Consider the following 22,785-nt stretch of genomic DNA (forward strand, 5'->3'; position numbering starts at 1 on the left):
TTTTAGTGATCACAAGAAATAAAGTATACATAAGAGACATAGCAAAACTTACATAGGGTACAGGTAGATAAAACAACATAAACCATTATTTATTTATGAGTACACAAAGTCAGGCATCAAAATGATAGATTTACAATAATAATAGGTATTTAATTCATCAAGTTTTAGTTATTCAGAACAATACATGTAATTCAGAAATCCTTTAGCGAGCTACTTGAAAGAGGGTGGAGAGATTCTGGTAAATCCTGAGCTATAGGTTGGACACCTCTGATCTAGAAGTATCTATAACAATAATTTTGAGTTTCCAGTGTAGATATATCAGTTTGCTTCTCTTTTCCTAGGGATGGAAAAATGCTGTTTCAACCTCAAAATTTTATTTCACAAAGTAGCACAAATTTGTGATACTGAAAGGTTAACATAACTATAGCTATTGTCCAATAACACTTACAGTTAGTCCAAAATTCTGCAGCACGTCTTTTAACCGGCACACATCATAGAGAACACATAACACCTATTTCATCCTCATTGCACTGGCTCCCCATTCATTTTAGAGTTGATTTTAAAATTGTATTGTATTTTTTTAAAGCACTTCATAGACTGGCCCCAATGTACATTTCAGACCTTATTGTCCCCTACACTCCTTCACACGCTGAGGTCTGAGGGCCAGCTTCAACTTGTAGTCCCAAAAACGAGACTCAAATGCCAGGGTGACGGGGCCTTTTCTGTGGTTGGCCCAAACTTTGGAACGCTCTCTCACCTCACATTAAGACCGCGCCTTCAGTTGATTCTATTAAGTCTCATTTAAAAACATTCTCTTACTCACTGGCTTTTAACATGTCTTTTATTGATTTTATTTGCTATTTTTCTATTTGCTAATTTTTGTATTTTTATGTTTTTTTAATTGACTTGCTAATTTATTCAGTTTATACTTTATTTGATTTAATGTGATCATTTATATTGTGCCTACTCTGTGCAGCACTTTTAGACTTTGTGTTGGTAAAAAAAAATGGATTGGATTGGAATAAAACCTAAACATTACAATTTTGCCTTTATCAAAAAAGCTGTATAATAATAACCACCTATCAAGAAAACAATTCATCTAAAATTTATTTGTTAATGTTAATCTCTGGTTTCTTCATTGAAAGTGCATTATGTCCCACACTTGTCTTCAATTGTGTCCATTCTGGAGGGCATGTATAAACTTATAAATGCTTTTAAAGGGTGTTCCAGTTGTGTACAGGTCTAACACAGGCTTCTGTATGTCTGGTTTAGTTGTACTTTTTAGACCTATGTTATGCACATGTAAGTTTACCCTGCAGTCTCCAGTACATTCTTGGTTCCTCTCATAAATAGTCAACATTTACAAACAAAAGAGGGATTATCCTGCATAAATTACTGAATTAGCACAATTCAAAACACTGTCTCATAGTGGGATCCATCCAAAGGCTATTTTCAGTATGTGTCACAAAGCTTGAGATGTGTGCTATTTTATTCACCTTGGGGATTTTACAAAAAGACTGCTCATTTCCAACTACCAATAATTTCAGGAAAGGTTGGCGTGATTTAAGCCATCTTAGTTTGGGTTTGGAATGAACAAGGGAAGAAATCCATTGTGCCCATCTAAAATATTATCTTTATGGAAATGTCACAGTGGTACATGGTGTCTTGATTCATAGAGATATATTGTTTAAACAGCTAACATGTTTGTTTACTGTGATGGCAAAACCCCGATCTAGTCTCTGAAAGTTGTAAAAACACTTACAAACTCATTATGGTGAATAAATAGGCTGCTCGTGATGGATACAGTTTAATAATAATAATAATAATAATTTAAAAAACAGTTCTGTTTTTCACATTTTTAAGGCAATATAAAATCAGGTATAATGCCTTTAAAGACATGGAAAGTAACTAATAACTGTTTAATTTGTGCATTTTTGACCTCATTAGAAAGTGTTAGCATTCATAATAGCATTTACATTTCCTCACTAAGAACAATGTTACGCACTTCTGTTATAATGAACCCCACAAGTATCTAATTAAATGTAAGGTGATACATAGGAGCCTTTTGCTTTTTCAATTTTCGCCAGAGCATTACATTGCATTTGTTCTTAGAGGCACTTCAACATTATTCTTCAGCATTACACAGCATCGTTGAAAGCTTTATTAAAGGACCTCTATTCCACTGAAAATGAAAGAGCCTGAGCCTGGAGCCGTGATTGCATGGTGCACAGTGGATACTCATATCAGTGCAGCCTTGTGGTGGTCCCTCTCCCTCTCCACCATCATATACGCTGTAATGAATTTTTCAGCTCAAGGTAAGAAACAACTAGGATTTTCAAGCCTGTTGGTCTCCTCTCAGGTTTTCTCCCCTTTTCCAGAGCAACAGTCCTTTAAACTAGTGCAACACCTTCACCACTGGGGACTTGGCTCTGCACCTTTCAGAGATGGCCATAAATATCCAAGGGTGTATTTGGAAGTTTGGAGCATGCTTCTAGTATTTTGAGCTGCTCCTGCTACTCATGCTGCTCTTTTTTGAGGTTATTTTTGGTTATTTTTTTAGGTGCCCTGTAGAGCCTCTCCAGGCTCCACAACTCTTGACAGAAAGAAGTGTGATAGACAAACATTTCGCTGTACCCCCTGGAGTGGCCTCTAGGGGGTGGAATGACGAATGATCAGTGTGATTATGTTGATTTCAGCGCAGGGCCCCTCATCAGGTTCACCTCTCCTCACTCACTGAAGACCTGTGTCCTAAATCAGATTTTGGACAAGGCTTACAGGTCTTGTCCTTTTCTAGCTGTAGGATTGTTTACTTAACATGGCAGCTTGGCCTCTTCATAATACAGTTATAGTAAGAACATTTCAAAACTCCAACTAATCTGTTAGTAATCAAAAATGTGATGTGAATCTGATAAAGCAAGAACATTTTTTTTTTTTTGGGGGGGCTAAATTCACAAAATAAATAAGTACAAAATGTTTTGGGATATTATATATGAAACACAGAAGCACATATTTAAAGTCATTGCTCCTATTTCCATTCCTGGGAATGACACGTGGGCATACTGTACTGCTCAGTGCTACTAACCAAATATCAAGGAATTTTTGAATAGTATACCAATAAAAATATGTGAAAAACAATGTCCCTGATATGGCACTAATATTGCCAATCCCTAAAAATAACACTGGTAGAGAATAATTCTTAAATGTCATAATGGAGCTTTGTTGCATTACTCAGATGATTAAGTAGGCCTGTTGTATAATGTAAATGTAAAGGCTGTGGTTTAGTTACATAAGATACTGTCACAGTTTACACTTCGAAGTCAAATTTCAACTTTCTTCAAGTCTTGAGGCCATTTGGTTTTGCCTGTTTGTCATGCTCCATCAACAGTGAATCAGCAGACAGTGACTTCATTCAGACACAACACTGTGATAATAACATAGGCTGAGAGTCTCATTTAAATACCATAAGGTCGTATAGGCCAATGATGTCTGCTGCTGGAGGGACCTGTCTGTCTAAATCTCACTCCAAATAAATTGAATATGCGCAAAAAAGAAAAGTCTGGAAGTCATGAATTTAATGAACAAGTTCTTTTTGCTGTTAAGAAATAAACATGTTCAAGGGCAAGGGCAAGGATGACAGCAAATATCATATGAAACTTTTGAGTTCTTCCAGCACCAAACGTCAATTAGTTTGGATGATATAACTTTCTTTGTGCAAATAATTGTTATTTTGTTCACTTAGTCGAGGAAGTGGTAATCATTACTTCAAATGACATTTCAATTTCATGTCACAAACATCAAGATAACTCTACAGCGTCAACATTGTACAAGTGTAAAAGCTTTTAAAAATGGTCTTTATGGAAGAGGGCTTAGAAATGTCATACATTCAAAGTCTTCAACATCCAGCAATGTATAATTATTCTAATGGAGTCTATCTCTATAGGAATTTGGATGTAAAAGACAATGTAATAGTAATCGTAATTCCATAAACCACCTTAAGAAGTAATCCAGGTATGAACATAATCAACATGAAGGCAGGGCAGTAAATTAAAAGACTGGTACCAAGAAGACACTTGCAGCACCCTTTATCATCAGCTGTCAATCACTCTACTGGGTGAGTGCCAATTGGAAACAACCTGCCTCTCTTCTTAAGAGGTGGGACTGTAGAACAGAAGAATTCAGGAATCAAGAAAACAGCATTGAGATGTAGCTCTTGAATCCTCCTTGTGGGTTGTCCTCTTGTCCCTCTTCAGTGGTCTCAGTCCCACCCTCTCCTCCTGGATGTCCTATGGGTGCCATGTGGTCTCTGTCCCATCACTCACACAGGGGACAAAGACGGGTGCTCTGGATGCCCCAGGCAACAACAGGATGGGAACAACAAACAGCAGCACACCTTAGATCTTCACTTAAAGCATCTTCATCTTCACAGACTTGGAATGATTTGTAAATATAATAAGGCACAGATCATGTGAGATATACGGCTGTAAGAAGAAGCAAAAAAATCCTTAGAAAGCATATTGACAGACTTGAGATGCTTATCATTCAAACTGTTACCTTTGAACATGTTCAAATGAAAAACATGTTTTTCATGAATAATACATAGGCCATAGAGCACCGTGCAAAGGTATCAGTGAGGTTTGAAGGACTGCTTACTAAGAATTTGTTTCGTTTTGTCACATAAAAATTCAGCCAAAATTCAACCACAAAGAACAGAGGCTTACTGATGAGCATTTTGCACATAGCCGAGTATAATAACCGTCAGTAAATTTCAATCACATAGAACAATTATATTATGAAGACTGCCTGATTTTCTTTGTCTATCAATATACTTTCTTTATCATCAAATATCTCCACCTCCTCCACCAGATTAACTGACACAACCTCTGGAGCTGTACGAACATATTTCCTCTTTTATTTACATTCCTTTTCAAATGTTAACATTTTCGCTATAACTTTTGATCAGGTTGGCATTTTTTCATTAAAATAAATTGGCACAAGTAAAACATATGTAGACAAAAGTTTATTTACACCATACAACATTTTGTTTTTAAATATTTTATACAGAGCTGCAGATGAGAGAGCTTGCTGGGATCCTTCAAGCAGATTCTGCAGTATTAAACTTGTGAAATATATTATTTATATAAAAGTGAGTATTATCTTTATTGCATTTAAAGCAATGAAGAATGTAGCTTGACAAACATTCATTTTAATATGACAGAAAAATTCTCTTTGCCTTCCATGTTTTATATTATAAAGTAAAAAGTGTAATGGCCAAACTGACTGTTATAAACGTTTTTAAAAACCTGCATAAATATGTACATTGTGCTGCGTGGGTCCAGTTTTCTCAAATCAAAACTAGGCCCGACGAAGCTGGGACTGCATGGCATGTCGTTTGCTTTGTGAGGTGTGTCTTCTGGAGATTTTGGGCCAATTCCTCCACGGATCATTTGAAACACAGGATGGTAGATATAGTACACCAGGCTGTCCCACACTAAGTACACTAGTGAGAATACAAAAGTAACACGGATGTTTTTTCCCTTTTTCTTTTCTCTCTCTCTCTCTCTCTCTCTCTCTCTCTCTCTCGTCAGTCAGTCCGTATATTGGATTGGCACATAATGTCCCTGTCATACGTATACTGTCATACGATATGTATGCCAAGGCTGTTTTTAAAAAAGTCTGTTGCTTTGTTCAGTGCAAAATACATCTGTTATCCAACTCTTCCACAACAATTGCATTTTCTATAGGCCTCTATCCTCCTCTCCTCACACCTCGGTCTGGAAGTCACCCTCCTGGACGTCCAAGGGTAAGTTGACACACTTTTCCCACTCGGCTGCCGTCATTTCCAGAGAGTCCTTGGTGTTAGGTTCTAGTACATTCATAGTGGCGTAATTCTGATACTCGCAGGATGGATTGTAGCTCTCCCATGGATTCTTGTTGGGCATTGCCTTGTCCTGTGAATGTGGCCAATGGGAAATCACATTAGTAACCTCATATCCATGCTAGCTGTTTGCAACATGTTCAAGGGGGCATCATTTACTGCTACGCTATGCTAAAGTAATGAATACATGTTGTGGAAAGCATTAAATAACAAAAATAATGGTTTAAATATGGGCATGCTCATAGGAGGCTATTATCATGGAGTTGTTTTGGGCTATTCGTCTGACTGCACTCTGACTGATTATCCCAGAGAAACTAATGCAAATAAGAAGGAATCTGCTCTGTGTAATGTCGAATGAATACTAACATCTGCAGCCAGCTCTGCAGCAAATTCATTTGAGAGAAACGGGAAGAAAAAATCTACAGTAGTTGTCGTCTTTCTCTACAAAAGCACTTTCAGTGGTAACTAAGCAACTGGCCCGATACTGTGGAGTTGGAGTGATTGAAATGTGAGTATTATATGCAGCCAGAGACTCCTGTGCCGGCGACTGTCTCTGAGGCTGCATTTGGTCACCAGTGCGATTTCTTTTTTGGATTCAGGACTGACAACAATGTTGTTGTAAGACAGACTCATAATACCATAGGGATAGTCAGGTGTGCTTATTGAATGCAGAGCTCATTATTTGAATATTGGCATCAAATTAGTGACGAAATGCCCTAAAAGCCTAACAGCCTTAAATTTCTTTTGGATGTTGATAGATTAAATAATTTGCCATGCATTAATGGAAAAACAATGGGGTTGCTAAGTAGATAAATGCATGTAAAGAAAAGTGCATTTATGACCTTGCATTGAAATGGATGCACAGAAGTCTTTCCTCAGACTGGCCTTGTGCTTTTAAAGGGGAGGACTCCCTGCAGCTGCTACAGGAAGTCACATGAACACTTCTACGTAACTGCTCATTTGCACAATCACACATTATGTGCCCAGCACATGTCTAAATAGAGTACTCTCTAATTGGCTCACAGACTCCCCCCTGGTTTCCTGTTACTCACCATGCTGCCCATATTTGGTATGTCTCGAAATCGGTCCAGGGTTTGAAATTTCTGATTCAGTTCCTGGAACAGCTCCATGTGTCTTTTCCTGGTGTGCATGACTTTCTGCAATGGCAAGGGGTTTTCTTTGGTATTGACAGCCAATAATGGAAATGCATCTCCCTCTCCACCCCCGTCAACTCTGATCAATTAGTCAGTGTCATGGTATTTTACATAAAGGCCAGATTTTAAACAAATTTGCATAACTCTGCATATATATTATTTAGCTTTCAGAATAAAGGAACTCTTTTATAACTCTTTTTATGTCACAATTACAGGACTAAGAAAACCTTATCTATCTAAATTTCCATTAATTGGAATACTTAGCTGACTAGCTCATTTAGTGCTTTGTTGGCGTATGGGAAATCCTTATAATTAGACCTTGGCAGAATTTTCCCCCTTTAAAGAGGTGGTGTGCATCTAAGCTAAAACAAAAAGCTCAAAATGCTGTGCCAAAATAGTCAAATGCCAAGCTCCTTCATTACCATTCCTTTACTTTGAAGGCCTGTATAATATATATGCAGTACATTCTGATATTGAAATGCAAAAGAAACACTGCTACATAATACTGGAGTTGAGACCAGGTGATTAAATCAGATGTGAAATGTGCAATGACTTTAAAAGCATACATTTTGATCATCAGCGTACAGCTAATGGATGTAGGAGATGGAGGAGGATAAAATGTTGATGAGAACTGTTGCCCTGTTTGTCAGTTGACAGCCTTGCTTTTACCTTAACTACACAGCATGTACTATAAATCTTCAGTCAAGGCTGTGTAACTCCAATAAGCTTAAGAGGCAAGTACTAATAAATCAAATGACAAACACAACTACAAAAATGGCTTTTCTCTGCATAACGAAGCTAAATGCATGTACTTCAGAGAAACAAGTATTCTACATACCTCAAAGTCTAGATCTGAATATCTTGATTTTCGTCTCTGTTCAAAGAAAATATCAGACAGTTAGACAGATATAGACAGTTTACGTACATGATGTATAATCTGTGCAGTGGCTCTCTACTGTGCTATATAATACCTCTAGTGAGCTCATAGATATTGTGGACCCTGTTTCACTGCGCGACAGGCCTGCAGACTCCTCCATCTCGGCGAGGAAGTTCTTGACTGCAGTGCGCGGTTCAAAGGGCAGGTTCTGCATCTGCTCAGGGGCCCTGGGGTACTGCTGCTCCAGGTTCACATTCATGTGGTCCATGGCCTGTGGGCTGATGTTGAAGTCTGGGTTCATCTTGTAGTGCATGAGCCTCTCGTGGGACAGCTTATCCATGGGGATGTTCATCTTTGTGTCGTCTTTGACCAGAGTGGGCATGTTGGAGCCAGGCATGGCGGCAGCGGCGGAGGCACGGGGCATGACAATGTAGTCAGTCTCCATCATCTGTCCGGCTGCGTGCGCCTCTAGCTCGTGGGACATGTCCTGCTCACTCTGCCGTAGGGCGTCATCAGTGCACAGGTAAACAGTGCGGCGCATGTCTGTGTTACTGTCTCCCATGCACTGCTCCTTCAGATCTCCCACTCCCATCGGCATGTGCAGCGCGGACGGCTGCTGGATTAACACTTTGGAGATGATGTTGCCAGGCAACGTGGAGTAGTTGAGGCCTTCGGGAGCCTTCTCATCCTCTTCATCATTCAGGGAGATGCGGGAGAGGGTGCCTGTGATGGTGGCAGCACGACAAGAGCCCATGTCTTTGTGGAGAGCTGTGGGGCAGAGATTTACAAGGATTAGTTGAGAATTTAAGTGACAAAAGTAGTGTCGCTGCTTGTGTCAGATTCCTTTGCATATGACCAAAAGAGACAGCTAATTCAAACCAATGTAAGCCAATTCTCTGGGGATTTAGCACAGCTGTGAGAAACTGTAATGGCAGGACAAATAAGTGAAAACGTAGAGCCTCAGACACAACAGCGAAATGAAAAGAGACATAAAGCAGCCTCTGAATCTCAGGAGGATGTGGGAGCGAATGAAGAGTCTGCTTTCATTTATCCTACTGCAGAACATCGCACCCTGATCCAAACTTTATGATTGGTGATGACCTTGCACAACCCCATATATTTACCAGGCAGACTGCAGGTAGCTTCTCAAAATACTCGGATCTGGGAACATACTGTGTCCTATCATCCAAATATTATAATTTCACGAATCAAGAGGAATTAAATTAACTGATGACAAAGTACATTTTAAGGACAACTGCACCCTGTTTTAGCCTAATTTAATATTTAACACTAAGTAGTGTTTTCGTTTATACATAAACCATGACGTAAGAGTGTAGGTCTTACTTCCACTCTGTCCCTTCATAATCCTTGTTTGTGACATGTGACTTCCTGACCGCAGGGAATAATCTGTAAAGTGCATGTTGTGTGAATGCTGCTCTCCTTCAGCAGAGATCATGATTTATGAACGACACCTGTCTCTGCCTCTTATCGAGGATGACCACTTTACAAGACGACACAGCCACTAACACGAGCTACAAGAGCCCAACGACAGCGCTTCAAGCTCTTATCAGGGTGTGCTTTGAATAATGACTGGACAAAAAAAATCATATTAGTCACATGTAACTACAGTTGTGTAGAAAGGATATCGCTAAACTACAATTATTTATTCAGAACATTACCGCTAGAAAGTTGTTATTCAAGCACGGTAAGAAACTGGCATCTCCAAAACTTGCACCCACACAGCAGTTTCTGGTAGCATTTTCACAATAATGAAATGCTTAGCTCAAATTGCAAGCAGTATCTCCCTCCATTAAAATTCCTTACTATAAATGTCAGGATTGTTTTGCAAACTAAATTCAAGTATTTTTTGTACAATTCTTTTTGCATGTGTAGGCAGAATCAAGAAAATAACTGGTCCTTACCTGATCTGCAAGCAATGTCCACATCTTTCTCGAAGTCAGTCTGTAGATGAGAAACAGTATTTTGTTCAATTTAAAACTGTTTGAGATTAAAGTTACTTTTTAAAAAACATTTTGGGGCATACAATAATTTACTAATCTTTATCCTAACAATATATCAATAAAACATCTATGAAAAAGAATCCTCCCCAGCCGCTGGCATGGCTTATAGACTTGCTGTTAATGAATGTGTTGAACTATGGGACCCAGACTGTGTTCTGCAAAAACATTTGAGTGAGAATGGTATTAGAATACTAATAGCTGAGATGTGCCAGTGGCATTGCACTGGATGAATAGACTGGTGTCCTATTTGAGAGGTCAGTTGCAGACACTCCTCAGTTCCCTACTGGAGGAAATGAGATGGATGCACAGCAAACACGCACTGTAAGTTCAATCAAACAGAAATAAAGGGACTGTGCTGAGGGCGCCAAGAAATCAAAGGGACCAAGTGCCATTCATCACAGGCCACTACTGTGAACAACATGTAATTGCAGCTTAACCATAAACTATAAACCTATTGGAAATAATGTCTTGTATTTCTGAATGGGGATATTAAAGAACAAATACCTCCACTGAGAACACGAGTGAAATTAAGGGCAAAGGAGAGCAGGGTAGTAAATGTGCGCCATAAATAACACAGAACACTGGTTAAATAACACACAGGCCAGAGCTGCTGTTCGTACCATTATCTGAGCATGCCCATTAGGGAAGGTTCCTGTTGCATCCCCACTGATTGGATCTTGGCAGTTTCTCAGCCGACATCTAAATGCATCTTGGACCTATGGAAGTAAACAGTTTGTCTCAAACCAGTAACTACTACAGTATTCCTGATAAAATTTAAGACAGACAGTTGTACTGTGCATTTTCATATATTGAAATATAAATATTGAAAACTGTGGCCCTCTGTAGTGCCACAATTGTGCAACAGAAAGGTTTATCTTATTTTACATCATTTTAAATAACTGCTATCAGTGTTAATCTCTGCTTCATCACTTGTCCATAGATTACAGTTTTGCATAAAATAAAACTAATGTCTCTAAATGTGCTATTGCAATATAAATTAGTTGGGAAAATGCCCATGAAAACAAATAATTCTGTACCTCTCTCCTCAGAATACAGTGCACCATGACGATGACAAAGCCCTGCAGAGAGTCAAAGACGGCAAAGAGGATCTGAAAGAGGATGGAGCGTTTGTCCGTCATGGCGAGCACAGCGGACATCCAGGTCAGTGCCAGCAGAGGCAGGACCACACAGGAGCTCCACAAGGACGCCCTGGGAGACAGAAAAATACATTATAGGGGGATGCACAGCAAGAGATGGAGGCGATATAACATAAGAACTATGGACAAAATCAAGCAGCATGCAGGTAACAGGTGAGTTGCCATCATTTTAAATTATTTTATATAATTTGTATTGATGCAGCTGTGAAAGTTTTGTGATTATATTGCATAAGTGTTCCTTCATTACTTTTCATGCAAATTTAAAAAAGTTAACATTTTTCTTTTTGTTTAAGTACAATCTCTTATTGTGGCTGTAGGAGCATCTTTCATGCATTATTGATGAAGAAAACGTTCATAATAGCTGAATGCTTTACCCAATAATGCCTTACTATAATAAACAGCAAACACAAGGTTACAAACACAGCAAATGTCCAAATTCTCCTCCTTCAATAGTAAGAGGCAAGACTATGAATATGTTGCAATTGAATATGAACAAACAGCACCATGCTATAGAATTACATAATTCTGAGTTGCTGTTTTCTGGTGATCAGATGAACTTGAACCTATGACTGTCACAATAATAACCACAAGAACTTAAATTATATATTTTGGAGCATGTACAATATGTGTGTACAATATCTTTGCAAAAGTGGGGGGGGATTTTTTTTATTTATGATTTAATACTAAATTATTTGAGCTGTCGGAGGTTGAATAGGTAATTTTTATGGCTAATTATTGCTTCATTCAGATATTTATTTGTTGCAGTTCAATCCTCTTAATGATCCTGTATATTTAAAATTGTGTTTAGTAGGATTATCCTGCTTTTAGGTTATTGTGTCAGTGGCATAAAATAGCTTCAATATTACCGTTTATTACTGTATATCTATAATGTAGCAATACAAAGCTTCAAACTTGAAACTTCATTATAAATACTGCATAAACTGTGGATGTGAGGATACCCAGAAATCGAGACTAAACGCACTGTAAATAAGACTAGCCACTTGCTGCTGCAGTGGACCGCAGACCGGGCCAAAGTGCTTGAGTGGACACGGTGTACATGCACAGACTCCCTGTAGCATGGTTCTTATTGATTGCGAGACACTGACAGGCACTTACATTGCGTTGCTCGCTGTAGTTGCTGATAAAGCAGTTGTTGATACCACACCACATTTGGCACACTTGAGAGTTAATCCTGTATGCGGCTCACTCATCTGTCTGCAGGACGTAAAAGAGACAAGAGAATGACAAAGACAGCCAACAGCTAACAGCTACTGCCCCACCACCACCCAGACAACCCCCCTCCAATCATTTCAACAAGAGCCAATGTGTGGGCGATTTAATGATTTTCATCTTGCACTGATTCTGCCAAAGAAGCATGAAGCAATGCAGCTCTCAGGAGAGATCTGACCCCTTTATGTTTATACATCTAATTTCAGTTCTAGGGGAAATGAGGTCTAAATCTCCATATGTAAAATACAAAATCAAAAAGCATGTTCAAGTTTACAAAGACAAGGACAATAACACAGACGGAAATGTTGAGAAGAAAAGTAAAGAGGTACTAACAAGGACGTGCTGTCATACCCTGCACGGTGCTTCAGCTTCTTGTCCAGAATACCATCTCTGGACACAAGCTTATTAAAAACCAGTATACCGATCACCATGTTGACCTGTGAACAGAGACAGAAAAAAAAAAGGAGATTCTCAATTGTCTTTGCCACACAACAGCAGCTGACTGATATGTTGGCCCTGTGAGCATTTCTCTTTTTTCAGTTTTTTTTTTCAAATGTCTGATGCTTTGACCTGGAGCATCTGTGTGACATGAGCCAATAGATGAGGCCAGCCCCGCACACTCAACACAACAGCCTGAAGGAAAGATCGGACGACAAGGAACACTGGGCTACTCAAAGGCACCTTCTACTATTAATAACACTGAAAGAGGCTGTGCTGTGCTGTACACACATACACTTGGTTTAATTAAATATTTATGGGCAATAGATTTTATGGTGTAAACTTAACAAACAATGACACATAATTATAAGTGTCAATACAGCTTTGTAATGTGATCATAAACTTGATATATGCAAAGACTTCTTTCCTGACAAAGTAGTGCAGCTTGCCCAGAAACAGAACAATATGGTCAAACTCTCAATTTCCTGCAATACTTTTTTGCTTACAATAAAATGTTTAGTGAACTATGGAAATCTAATTATTGGTAATGCTATACACAGCCCGTAATGGGCAAAACAAACATTACCCATAGCTGTTTCCGTCTGTGTTGTCTTTGCATAATGGGGAAATTTGTGAATTTCCTCACTATATTAAATTGAAGATGATTAACCCGCTTGGTTATTAGATTTTGAGAAAATCTAATGCATAAATACTTAATAAGCTGCTAACCACATGGTGCCTTCCATTACGGTGAATGAAAAGGAATTACTCCAGCACAAGCAGCCCGATGGGACTCTTCGAAACTGTGGTTTATCCCTCCATCTTTGATTAAGAAAGTAGAAATTTATTGTTCCAAATGGCTGGATTCTCTTTAAATCCTCTTCTTAAACTACTGTTTAGAAACACACCATTTCTATACAGTATAAAATATTAATGTTGTGATGGGCCCGTCTGCACATTCCTAGATATGAGTTGTTTTAGGTATTGACCCAGTGGTGCTATAGTTTTCACACTATGTATCGTGAAACTACAGCACTATTTAAAGTCAATGCAAAGCATGTATAATGTATAATGTTTGTACAATATTTGACCCTATTCTTTCATTGATTAGCAGTGAACTGAAAAGCAGTGAATTGAAAATAGAAAAAATACAAATTTCATTTAAAAGTATTACAGTGACATGTAGTGACATTTTGAATATTGTTCATAGTTACATAAGAGTACATTTAAACTTTAAACAGAACATATAAAATTGATACCCACCAAAACAACAGCAGCTGCAGGACCGACAAAGGCATACAAGAGGCCGCCCTCCAAAGACAACCAACAGCTGTGAGGAGAAAAACACACTTTACTCCCGTGAAGACATTAACAGTGCAGTTAACAGAGCACTCCAGCATACAATAACGTTCTGCTTAACTGTCAAGGGACATGCCATATGCTCTAGGTCTATTTCCAAAGTTTCATAGGGCAATAAAATGCTAAAGAGATTTTAAGCAGTGTTTATGCATTTGGGATCCTGCAGGGATACAACTCAAGAGAAATTGGCCTCTCGCTGCGCTATTCTGAAATTTGATTGGGTTCATGGGACTGTGTTTATAGCACTGTTTGGAGTTAGTAAGTCAACCAAATTGAATTACTAAAACGCTATTCGTTTGGTGTTCAAATGAATCCATGTGAAAGCAGAAACTTACTATAATGGTGTCCCGTAGCCCTTTGTTTTAGTGAACCCCATGGAGACTGCAACCACTAAAGCTGGCAATCCTTCAAAAGAGAAAACAATCAATAGTTAGTCAGGCCGCTCTGGTTCAGGCCACTTCAATACAGTCAGAAAGTCAGCTCCTCTGCCTCCCGGTCATTAGACAGAGTGCTGCTAGACACACTTTATTAAAGCACTAAGAGATGCTACCACAAACATATACACAAGCACAAACGGTCAATAAACTGAAATATAGTAAAAAATATTGTACAAACACATTGACCACATTGTAATCATCCCAGAAATACTACAAATATACTACACTAGAAATATAACAATCAATGGCATCCAGATGGTAGATTTGTGTTCTGTTTTGTTTTTCCTTAATACTGTTTCATTAAGTTGAGGCTGTTTATTCTCCTACATGATTTAAACAATATTTTCTTTAGCAGTGCACATCTGTTGCACATTGGATATCAGTATTATGGTCAACTAAAGAAATTCTTGGTTGACTAAAGACATGCCATATGCAATTAAATGACTAAAAGGGGCATGAAGTGAAACTAGTAAGCTCTCAAAATGATTAAGATATTGTGAAGTATTAATAAACAGCATCTTCCAAGTGAAAAAGCTGTTGTTTGTTAAAGCGCCTATGACTATTGTGAGCTTTAAGCCATGTTAGAATGTTGTTACTTCATCAAAAAACATACCTGAAGTTTTGATTCTGTATCACGTTTGCGTAACCCTTTATCTAGTGAAGGTGTATGGAGTTTAAAAACACAGAGGAGCACCTCCTGTATTACCACATGACATCTCAAGGTGGAACAGTGTTTTCTTTCTCACCCTAAATATGAAGGATTTGTGTGTTGAACATGTATGAATGAAATGAAACACAACTCCAGGTATGTTTGTGATGAGGAAATAACATTATAACATACTATAGATCAAAAAATAGTGTAATATGGGCCCTTTAATATAAATAAAAACATGTGGAAAATACATTGACCAACTAAAGGATTAAAGGAGTACACTCACAGGGCATCTTCTACTATGTAAATCTTAAACTGATGTGCTGAAATCCAATAGGTCAATAGCTTCTGATTGTCAGACATCACTAATGCAATAAGTTGATATCAATGTGATTTGTGAATAGACTTCACAGTGCTCATCACAGACTCATGTAGGTACATATTAAAATAGCTGGTGGGTTTTCATTGATAAAATCTTGTTTGTTGTTGATTGAAATATTAGATTCCATCCTTTCCAGTGCATGCCTAGAATATTAATCTTTTTCTCTTGGTAGCTCTGAAGGGAGGTGCTATTCATGTAATCACTTTCCGGGAGGCACAAGGCAGGACCCTATTGTGGTGCTGTAGAGGTGAGTGTACACGCAAGCAGACCATAAATCATATAGCAACCAACACAGTGCCTAAGATGTGGCGCTATGAATTAAGTGACAAGCCAGAAGACCATGGACGATTTATCTTCAAAAATCGCCCTTTTGGTTGACAGCGGATATGTTCTAGAGGGGCCCAGACCAGGAAATGATCTGCGATGGCATTTCTCTCCACATGTATATGATTGTAGCACTGGCTTTGTCCATTTCTTTTGCAGCCTGCAGTGCACCGCAATGACTAAGAGAGCCTTGTTTGTTGCTAGGTAACAGGAAGAATGAGTGTGGGCTCTTTCATAATCAAATTGATTTTAAAAGATAGATTTCTGGCCATCCGAGAGATAAAAAAGAAGACATGGTCAAAGCTTAGTCAATTATTTATGAAACAAAATCTAAGAAGCCATTTACATTTTGATAAATAATAGTTTGTTCTTAGTTACAGAAATCTGTTTTTGTAGGTTTGTGTTTCCACTTGCTGCCTGCCAAGTTTTGAGGTGGTATTCAAATGTACAGTGCAAGGGGAGGAAAACTTGTGAATACATTTTTTGTTGTCCTGTTTTTAAAATAAGCCTTTTTCATTAGCATTAAACACATTCTAATTGAGGACTATATCAGTTTTATTGAAATTTGCCTACAAAAAACTCTTGCAGATTTTAGTTTACACCGGCTGTACGACAAACTATTTTGCAAGAGTGGGAGGATAGAAAAACTCAATTAAGACACAAACAGCAGGTGAGAAAACATATTTTGTTGCACAATGTTTTCTACTTGAATAATAATTTTACTTTCAGACAGACAGACAGCATTATGTATTGCATGATATAATCTACTATATAACATGACCCAGTAAAAGGATCCTCTCCACACACAAAACATGGGGTCAATGCAACTTTCTAAAACGAATCTGTATCTATCTGGTCTTGTCTAGCTATCCATTTAAAAGGCTGTGCAGGGAGGCAGACAGACAAAAGTGTTGTGAGTGAAAGGGGAGAATGGATGAAGATCTTACAGCCCCATGGAGCGAATGAGAAGAACAGACTGAATAGACTACTTGGAAAGATACCTTTGGCCTGAAATCTACAGAGCTAGGGCACAAAATGGCAGCTTCTAAGGCACAGTAGTGGTTAATGGAGAGGTTTTTGGGTGAAAGAGGCACTTACCCCAGCCCAGACACAGAAAGCGTTTGCGGATCAACCTGGTTCGAACTTTCCCTGTCACTGCCATATACGACTGCCAGGCTTCCGTGAGCACCCAGCAGAAAGAGGCCAGGAAAAAGAAGTGCAGGAAAGCTGTCGTCATGATACAAACTCCCTGTAGAGGACAAAACAGAGACACAAAGAACAATATCATTAAAACTAAGAAATTAACAAAATAAACAGAAACATAAAAATATAACATTTTGAATACATTAACACTAATACATTATTGAAAGTGGCAGTGTGCATATTTTAAAAAGCCTATATTATGCTATATTCAGATCTCTGTTATAATGTTGTTTCCTCATCAAAAATACCTGGAGTTGTGTTTTTTTTCCATTCACACATGGTTAACATATACATATTTAGTTCTTCTCTCTGACGGAAAACACTCTGTTCCACCTGGTGATGTCATGTGGTAATAAAGAAGACCTCCACAGTGTTTTTAAACTCAAATGCAGCCTCACTAGAATTATTATCAATTATTTAAGACCTGGAATTGCTAATCTCTTCTACTACCGCTTCATGACATCACAATGTGAAACAGAGCATTTTCAGCTATGGAAATGCAAACTACCTAATAAACTAGGATTAATCAAACATGTAAATAAAACAAAACATAACTCTAGGTATGCTTTTGAGGAGGCAACAACATTCTAAAATGACGAAAAGCTCACAATCATGTTTTTCTTTAATATAGAGACCTTATAGAGAACTTATATTTAATTGTAAAAAGAAAAACATAAACAAGGCACTGGGTAGAATTACAAAACCAAAGCCAAGTTCGATTGTACAAGCAGTGATTTCTGTAAACAGAGAGCTCCTGCAGATACACATCAATTGTATCGACATTTTTTTTATTTGCTAGAACTGGTCTAGCGGCACCAATCACATTTGTCCGTCTAGCCTGCCCACTGAAGCAGCCACTGAAACAGAGCATAGGAGTCTGAAGTGCGGCTAAGGCAGAGGCATTAGCTGTTCACATCAGAGGAAGGCCTGGATGGCACCAAATCCATGGCGTAGTATTTCTCTGCACTACAACTGATTAGTATGCTGAGGATCCCACCTCAAGACAGAGAACCAAGGTCAATGGCTTTACACAGACAGGAAGAAGACACTACAACAGCTACAATGAAATTGAATACACCTCTCTGCTTTGTTAGCCTGTCAATATTCATTAGATTGCTAAATTGAGGATTAGTCATCCCTTTTCACAATACAAATAGGATAAAGTGAACAAATATTGGTCAATTTAAGATCAAGTACAAGCAAATAATTTTTATTAGGTACAGAGCAAAGAACTTACTATGTACAAAAATGTAACTATAATAAGCTAACTAAAGACTGTTAAAATAAAAAATTTACGATGAAATTGAATAGGTACTTTATGATAATGATAATATAAAAGTGACAGATTTTTATTTAAACTTTTAACCTCTTCCAAGTCCTTTTCAAATATGCCAGACTTTGATACTCAGCATTCTTTTATTGTTGTTTCATATTTTGTTATTTATTATAGATAGATAGATAGATTTATTTATTGTCATTGTATGAAATACAACGAAACTTCAGCAGAGCAGATCTGTAGCAGTAAAAATTTACAAATATACACACATCCTCACATCCATACCAATAAAAAACATTTATTAAATAAAATAAATAGATTATTGTACTGAGTCCCTTCAGGTCTTTTATCTGTGCCTGTGCCCTTTTAGCACGTCCACTGCTCGTGGATAGAAGCTGTTGTGCAGCCTGTTTGTGCGTGTGAGGGGAGTTTGAAGTCTTCCTGAGGGGAGAGTGTGGAAGAGGCAGTTCCCAGGGTGTGTGGGGTAATGCAAAATGTTGGAGGCCCGTGTGTGGAGACGTGAAGAGTAGATGGTGTCCAGGTTTGGGAGTGAGGAGCCCACCACCTTTTCAGGTGTTCTCACCACTCGCTGCAGGTCCTTCTTTTCAGCAGCTGTGCAGGCTCCATACCATGATGTACAGCAGTACGTTAGATGGTGCACCGGTAAAAGTTGGTTAGGAGCTTCTGGGAGAGCCCGTTCTGGCGGAGTGTTCGTAGAAAAAACAGTCTCCGCTGAGCACGCTTTATAATGCTGATGGTGTTTAGGCTCCTGGTTAGATTCTCACTGATCTCCACACCCAGGAACTTAAAGTTGGAGACCCTCTCTACCTCTTCTCTGTTGATGTAGAGGCCAATGTGATGGGGAATGCATTTGTTTTTCCTAAAATCAATTATCATTTCTTTAGTTTTCTTTGTATTTAAGTGCAGGTCATTGTCTTTACACCAGGAGATCAGTGTCAGGACCTCCTCCCTGTAAGCAGCTTCATCACTGTTTGTTATGAGCCCCACAATGTTTGTGTCATCAGCAAATTTATTGACAGTGTTGGAATTATGGTGTGCTACGCAGTCATATGTGAAGAGCCCTGAGGCAGACCTGTACTCACAGTGATGGTGGAGGACAAATGCTGGTCAATTCTGACGTGCTGGCGTCTGTTGGTCAGGAAGTTCTTTATCCAGAGACACAAGAGGGGTGAGAGGCCAAGAGTGAGCAGTTTATTAAACAGTTTGGTTGGGCTGATAGAGTTGAATGCAGAGCTGTAATCCACAAATAGCATCCTGACATAACTGTTGGGAGTTTCCAGGTGTGCTCTATCATGTTGTTACTTAAAACTGATCAATCAAAGTGCATCATTATTTTTTTTAGCAATAGTTTCTGAAGTTATTGGAGCTCTGCATTGGTTTGTTAAGCTGGATTCCTGTATAAAATAATGATCATGTTTCACTTTGACTTTTATGAGGTAAGGCTTTTCTCTCAGAATGAATCCTCTCACTTGTTAGAGGATTATCACAGGAGTATCACATGTGTAGGTTTAGCAGATTTGGGTTGTCATATTGTTTGTCAGGTGAAGTGGTGGTAATCTCGGTGGCACAAAGCCTAGAGAAGAACAGATACTGGAGTGCATCATCTTGTCCCAGGGCGTCTAGAGCACACTGTGAAATCTCCTATACGCTCACCCTCCCCACAGAGACTATGACAGGAACCCCATCCATCTCCTGGAGCGCCGCTGGGGTTCACAGTAATCCTGCAACACCTAACAACTGACAGGGAGAATATTCACAAAGAATGGAGAAGAATGCTGTGGATTCTGGGAGCTACAGACATTTATACTCAAAAGAAGCTTTGTGCTGTTCATGAAATCAAATTAGACTGTTGTTGATGCAAATACGTTCATACTGGAAATGTGTAGGCTTTCAAATGGTGGGAAAAGGTTTAAAAGAGTAAGAGACCACTACTATTATGTTAATTTAATGAGATTAGAAAATAACAGGGAGCACTTGTTACAAAATGTTCTATATGATGACAATTGTTGCTAGTTGAACAGTCGCTGTCCATTGTGCTGAAAACAGAGAGTGCTTTTCATGGAAACAGGTCAGTTACAACCATAATGTCTCACAGAGCAGACGCCGTTACTAAACCTGCAGCCTGATTAGCAACAAGAGAAATGTGCACAGCAAAGCATGACAGGTACACAGTGATAGCACTAGTTGGACTCAGGACTCTCAGAAAAATAGGGGTGAAACCTGAAGTTTATGCTGCCCTTTAAAAAGGCAAATGCCGGTGATGTCGTGCGTTCTATGTCCGTCTCCATGGAAACAGGAGCCAAGGCAGGGACCACATTAAAACACAGCCGAGCTAATAGACATGAAGGTACAGGGAGCTGATACTTGGAGCCAGTTCATAATGGCAGTTTAAGGTCAGCACATCAAATTTAAGAGTTTTCTGTCACAGGCTGACTAAGCTTTGACTAAAATGTCTGGAGCAGCCCCAGAGCTTTCTCAAAGCTGAAACGCTAAAGGCACAGATATGTAATGCACATGTGCTCCTGTTGCAGTGATGGACAAGACAAGTGGAGGGGAAGGATAAGCAATGACACCATCATGAAATAAAGCCTTCTTATTATAAACCTCTTCTTCTCAAGGATTTCTAATTGAATTTAAGTCATGTAACAGCCAGTTTTCTCAGCAAGGTTTCACAAGATTAAACATTTGCCAATCAGGGCTTATGTCATTTTATTACCAGGCCCTTTTCATGCTATTTGAGCAATTATTTTATAATGGATACAGTTATTGTCCCGTTTCTATAGCATAGAGCACTATAGAATGTGAATCATAACTTTCATTTGGTATTACAGTGTGGTCCTGGGGGAAGGAGGTTGACTCTTTTTGATTGAAGTACACAGCGTTTAAACCCAACAACAACAAGTACCATATAGTGCACAATTCACTTCAGGCTACAACAAGAAACAATCTGCTGAAGTTGTCCCTCACCTGAAACAGCTTTGCAGGTACTGTCACAGTTTACCAAAATGATTCAAACTCCTACACGGCTTGACATGCGTTCTGAGTGGATTAACAAAGCAAAGAGAATATGCAAACATGGAAAGAAAACAGAACAAATCCCTGAAACATTATACTATAATGCTTGTTCTGCTTTATATCTTGTTGCCGTGATACAAGTGCTTTCAAAAACATCTACAGTGACACGCTACACTGCATAATGTGACTGAAATGTATGAAAGATAGTTCGATACAGCTTTCAAATAGAAGCAATAGTGACAAAAGTGAATATCTCAGTTCTGCTCCGGAACTGATAATCAGATAATATTTTTGCAATCAATTATAAATGTGCTAGAATGTGACTGTTGTAAATATCTTGGTGGTGTTCAAACAGTTAGCTCTCCTGGCACCTTTATAAATAGTTCTCTTATTATTGACAACATACTTGATATTTTAAGTTTGCCTAGCTACAAAGTAACATTTCTATATTTTCAACTCTAATTACAGACAATTTGCTTAAGTGAAACCTTTTTTATTAGTCGTTCTTTTTCTGAATCGTCAAAAATGCATTCAAATGTCCCAAATGTAAATATATTGAAACTCAAATATCATCTTGTGCATTTGCGTTTCTTTATTTATCCTCTCGCCTGCATACAGCAATAAACATTGAAAACAAGGACAAAGGGAGCACTCTGTGTATGAAAGGTGAGTCACTGACATCCTGCTCCCTAAGGACCCTCCACTGCAAAGAGATGATTTCTATTAGACGATGAGCAAAATCTACAAACACGGAAGCCAATTATATGCTTTTTTTTCTTTTTTGGTTATAAAAGATGGAAGGGAGACATGTGTAGGGCAATACTGGCAATTAAACCTATATAAACTATATGTTCTCCCAGCGTTATCTTGACACTCAAACACTGCCTTCCACAAAAAGGGAAGACAGAGCAGAGCACAATGTAATAATTTAAATATTTATCATTGTAAAAAAAATATCGAGGTAGGGCTGTGCAGATAATCAAATTTCAGTTGTGTCTGTGTTGTGTTTTAATGTTCAATACATGTTTTCTTGACTGGGGAAGTTGCTCATTGATTGTACTTTTAAGATTACAAGAGAATATTTCTGCAAGATACGTCATCATCTCTTCAACTCACCTCATCGCCTTCATTTCATCTGTTCGTTCTTTTTTAAATCTAAACAAATCATTGTTTGATCAATCGTGATTCCCATAAGATTTCCACAATCGAGTGACCTCTTTTCAGAAGCCATATAATACATGATCATGATTATGGTTTGCTAATGCCGGTTCCCTGATTTGTTGATTAGGAAGACAAGTGATACCAAATGCAAGAAATGGCAATAATATTATCATATTAATTAATTAAGAGAGCTGTGTCATCAT

The 22,785-nt window shown here is 38.4% G+C and overlaps 1 protein-coding gene across 1 annotated transcript in view; it reads right to left on the reverse strand.

Moving 5' to 3' along the window:
- Positions 1 to 4,992: 4,992 nt before the first annotated feature.
- Positions 4,993 to 22,785, reverse strand: part of adgrb3 (adhesion G protein-coupled receptor B3) — a 114,930-nt gene continuing 97,137 nt past the window's right edge. Inside the window, exons 19-30 of the mRNA XM_020921426.2 lie at positions 17,005 to 17,155; positions 14,447 to 14,516; positions 14,016 to 14,082; positions 12,666 to 12,751; positions 12,201 to 12,299; positions 10,965 to 11,136; positions 10,548 to 10,643; positions 9,829 to 9,868; positions 8,001 to 8,674; positions 7,868 to 7,903; positions 6,928 to 7,032; positions 4,993 to 5,948 (exon numbers count right to left, since the gene is read on the reverse strand). Coding sequence (XP_020777085.1) covers positions 5,760 to 5,948; positions 6,928 to 7,032; positions 7,868 to 7,903; positions 8,001 to 8,674; positions 9,829 to 9,868; positions 10,548 to 10,643; positions 10,965 to 11,136; positions 12,201 to 12,299; positions 12,666 to 12,751; positions 14,016 to 14,082; positions 14,447 to 14,516; positions 17,005 to 17,155 — 1,785 coding nt within the window. The 3' untranslated portion in view covers positions 4,993 to 5,759. The remainder of the gene's footprint in view (positions 5,949 to 6,927; positions 7,033 to 7,867; positions 7,904 to 8,000; positions 8,675 to 9,828; positions 9,869 to 10,547; positions 10,644 to 10,964; positions 11,137 to 12,200; positions 12,300 to 12,665; positions 12,752 to 14,015; positions 14,083 to 14,446; positions 14,517 to 17,004; positions 17,156 to 22,785) is intronic.

This window comes from Boleophthalmus pectinirostris, unplaced genomic scaffold (genome assembly GCF_026225935.1).
Source record: "Boleophthalmus pectinirostris isolate CB_2022bp ecotype Guang Dong unplaced genomic scaffold, ASM2622593v1 HiC_scaffold_5, whole genome shotgun sequence".
Taxonomy (NCBI): domain Eukaryota; kingdom Metazoa; phylum Chordata; class Actinopteri; order Gobiiformes; family Gobiidae; genus Boleophthalmus; species Boleophthalmus pectinirostris.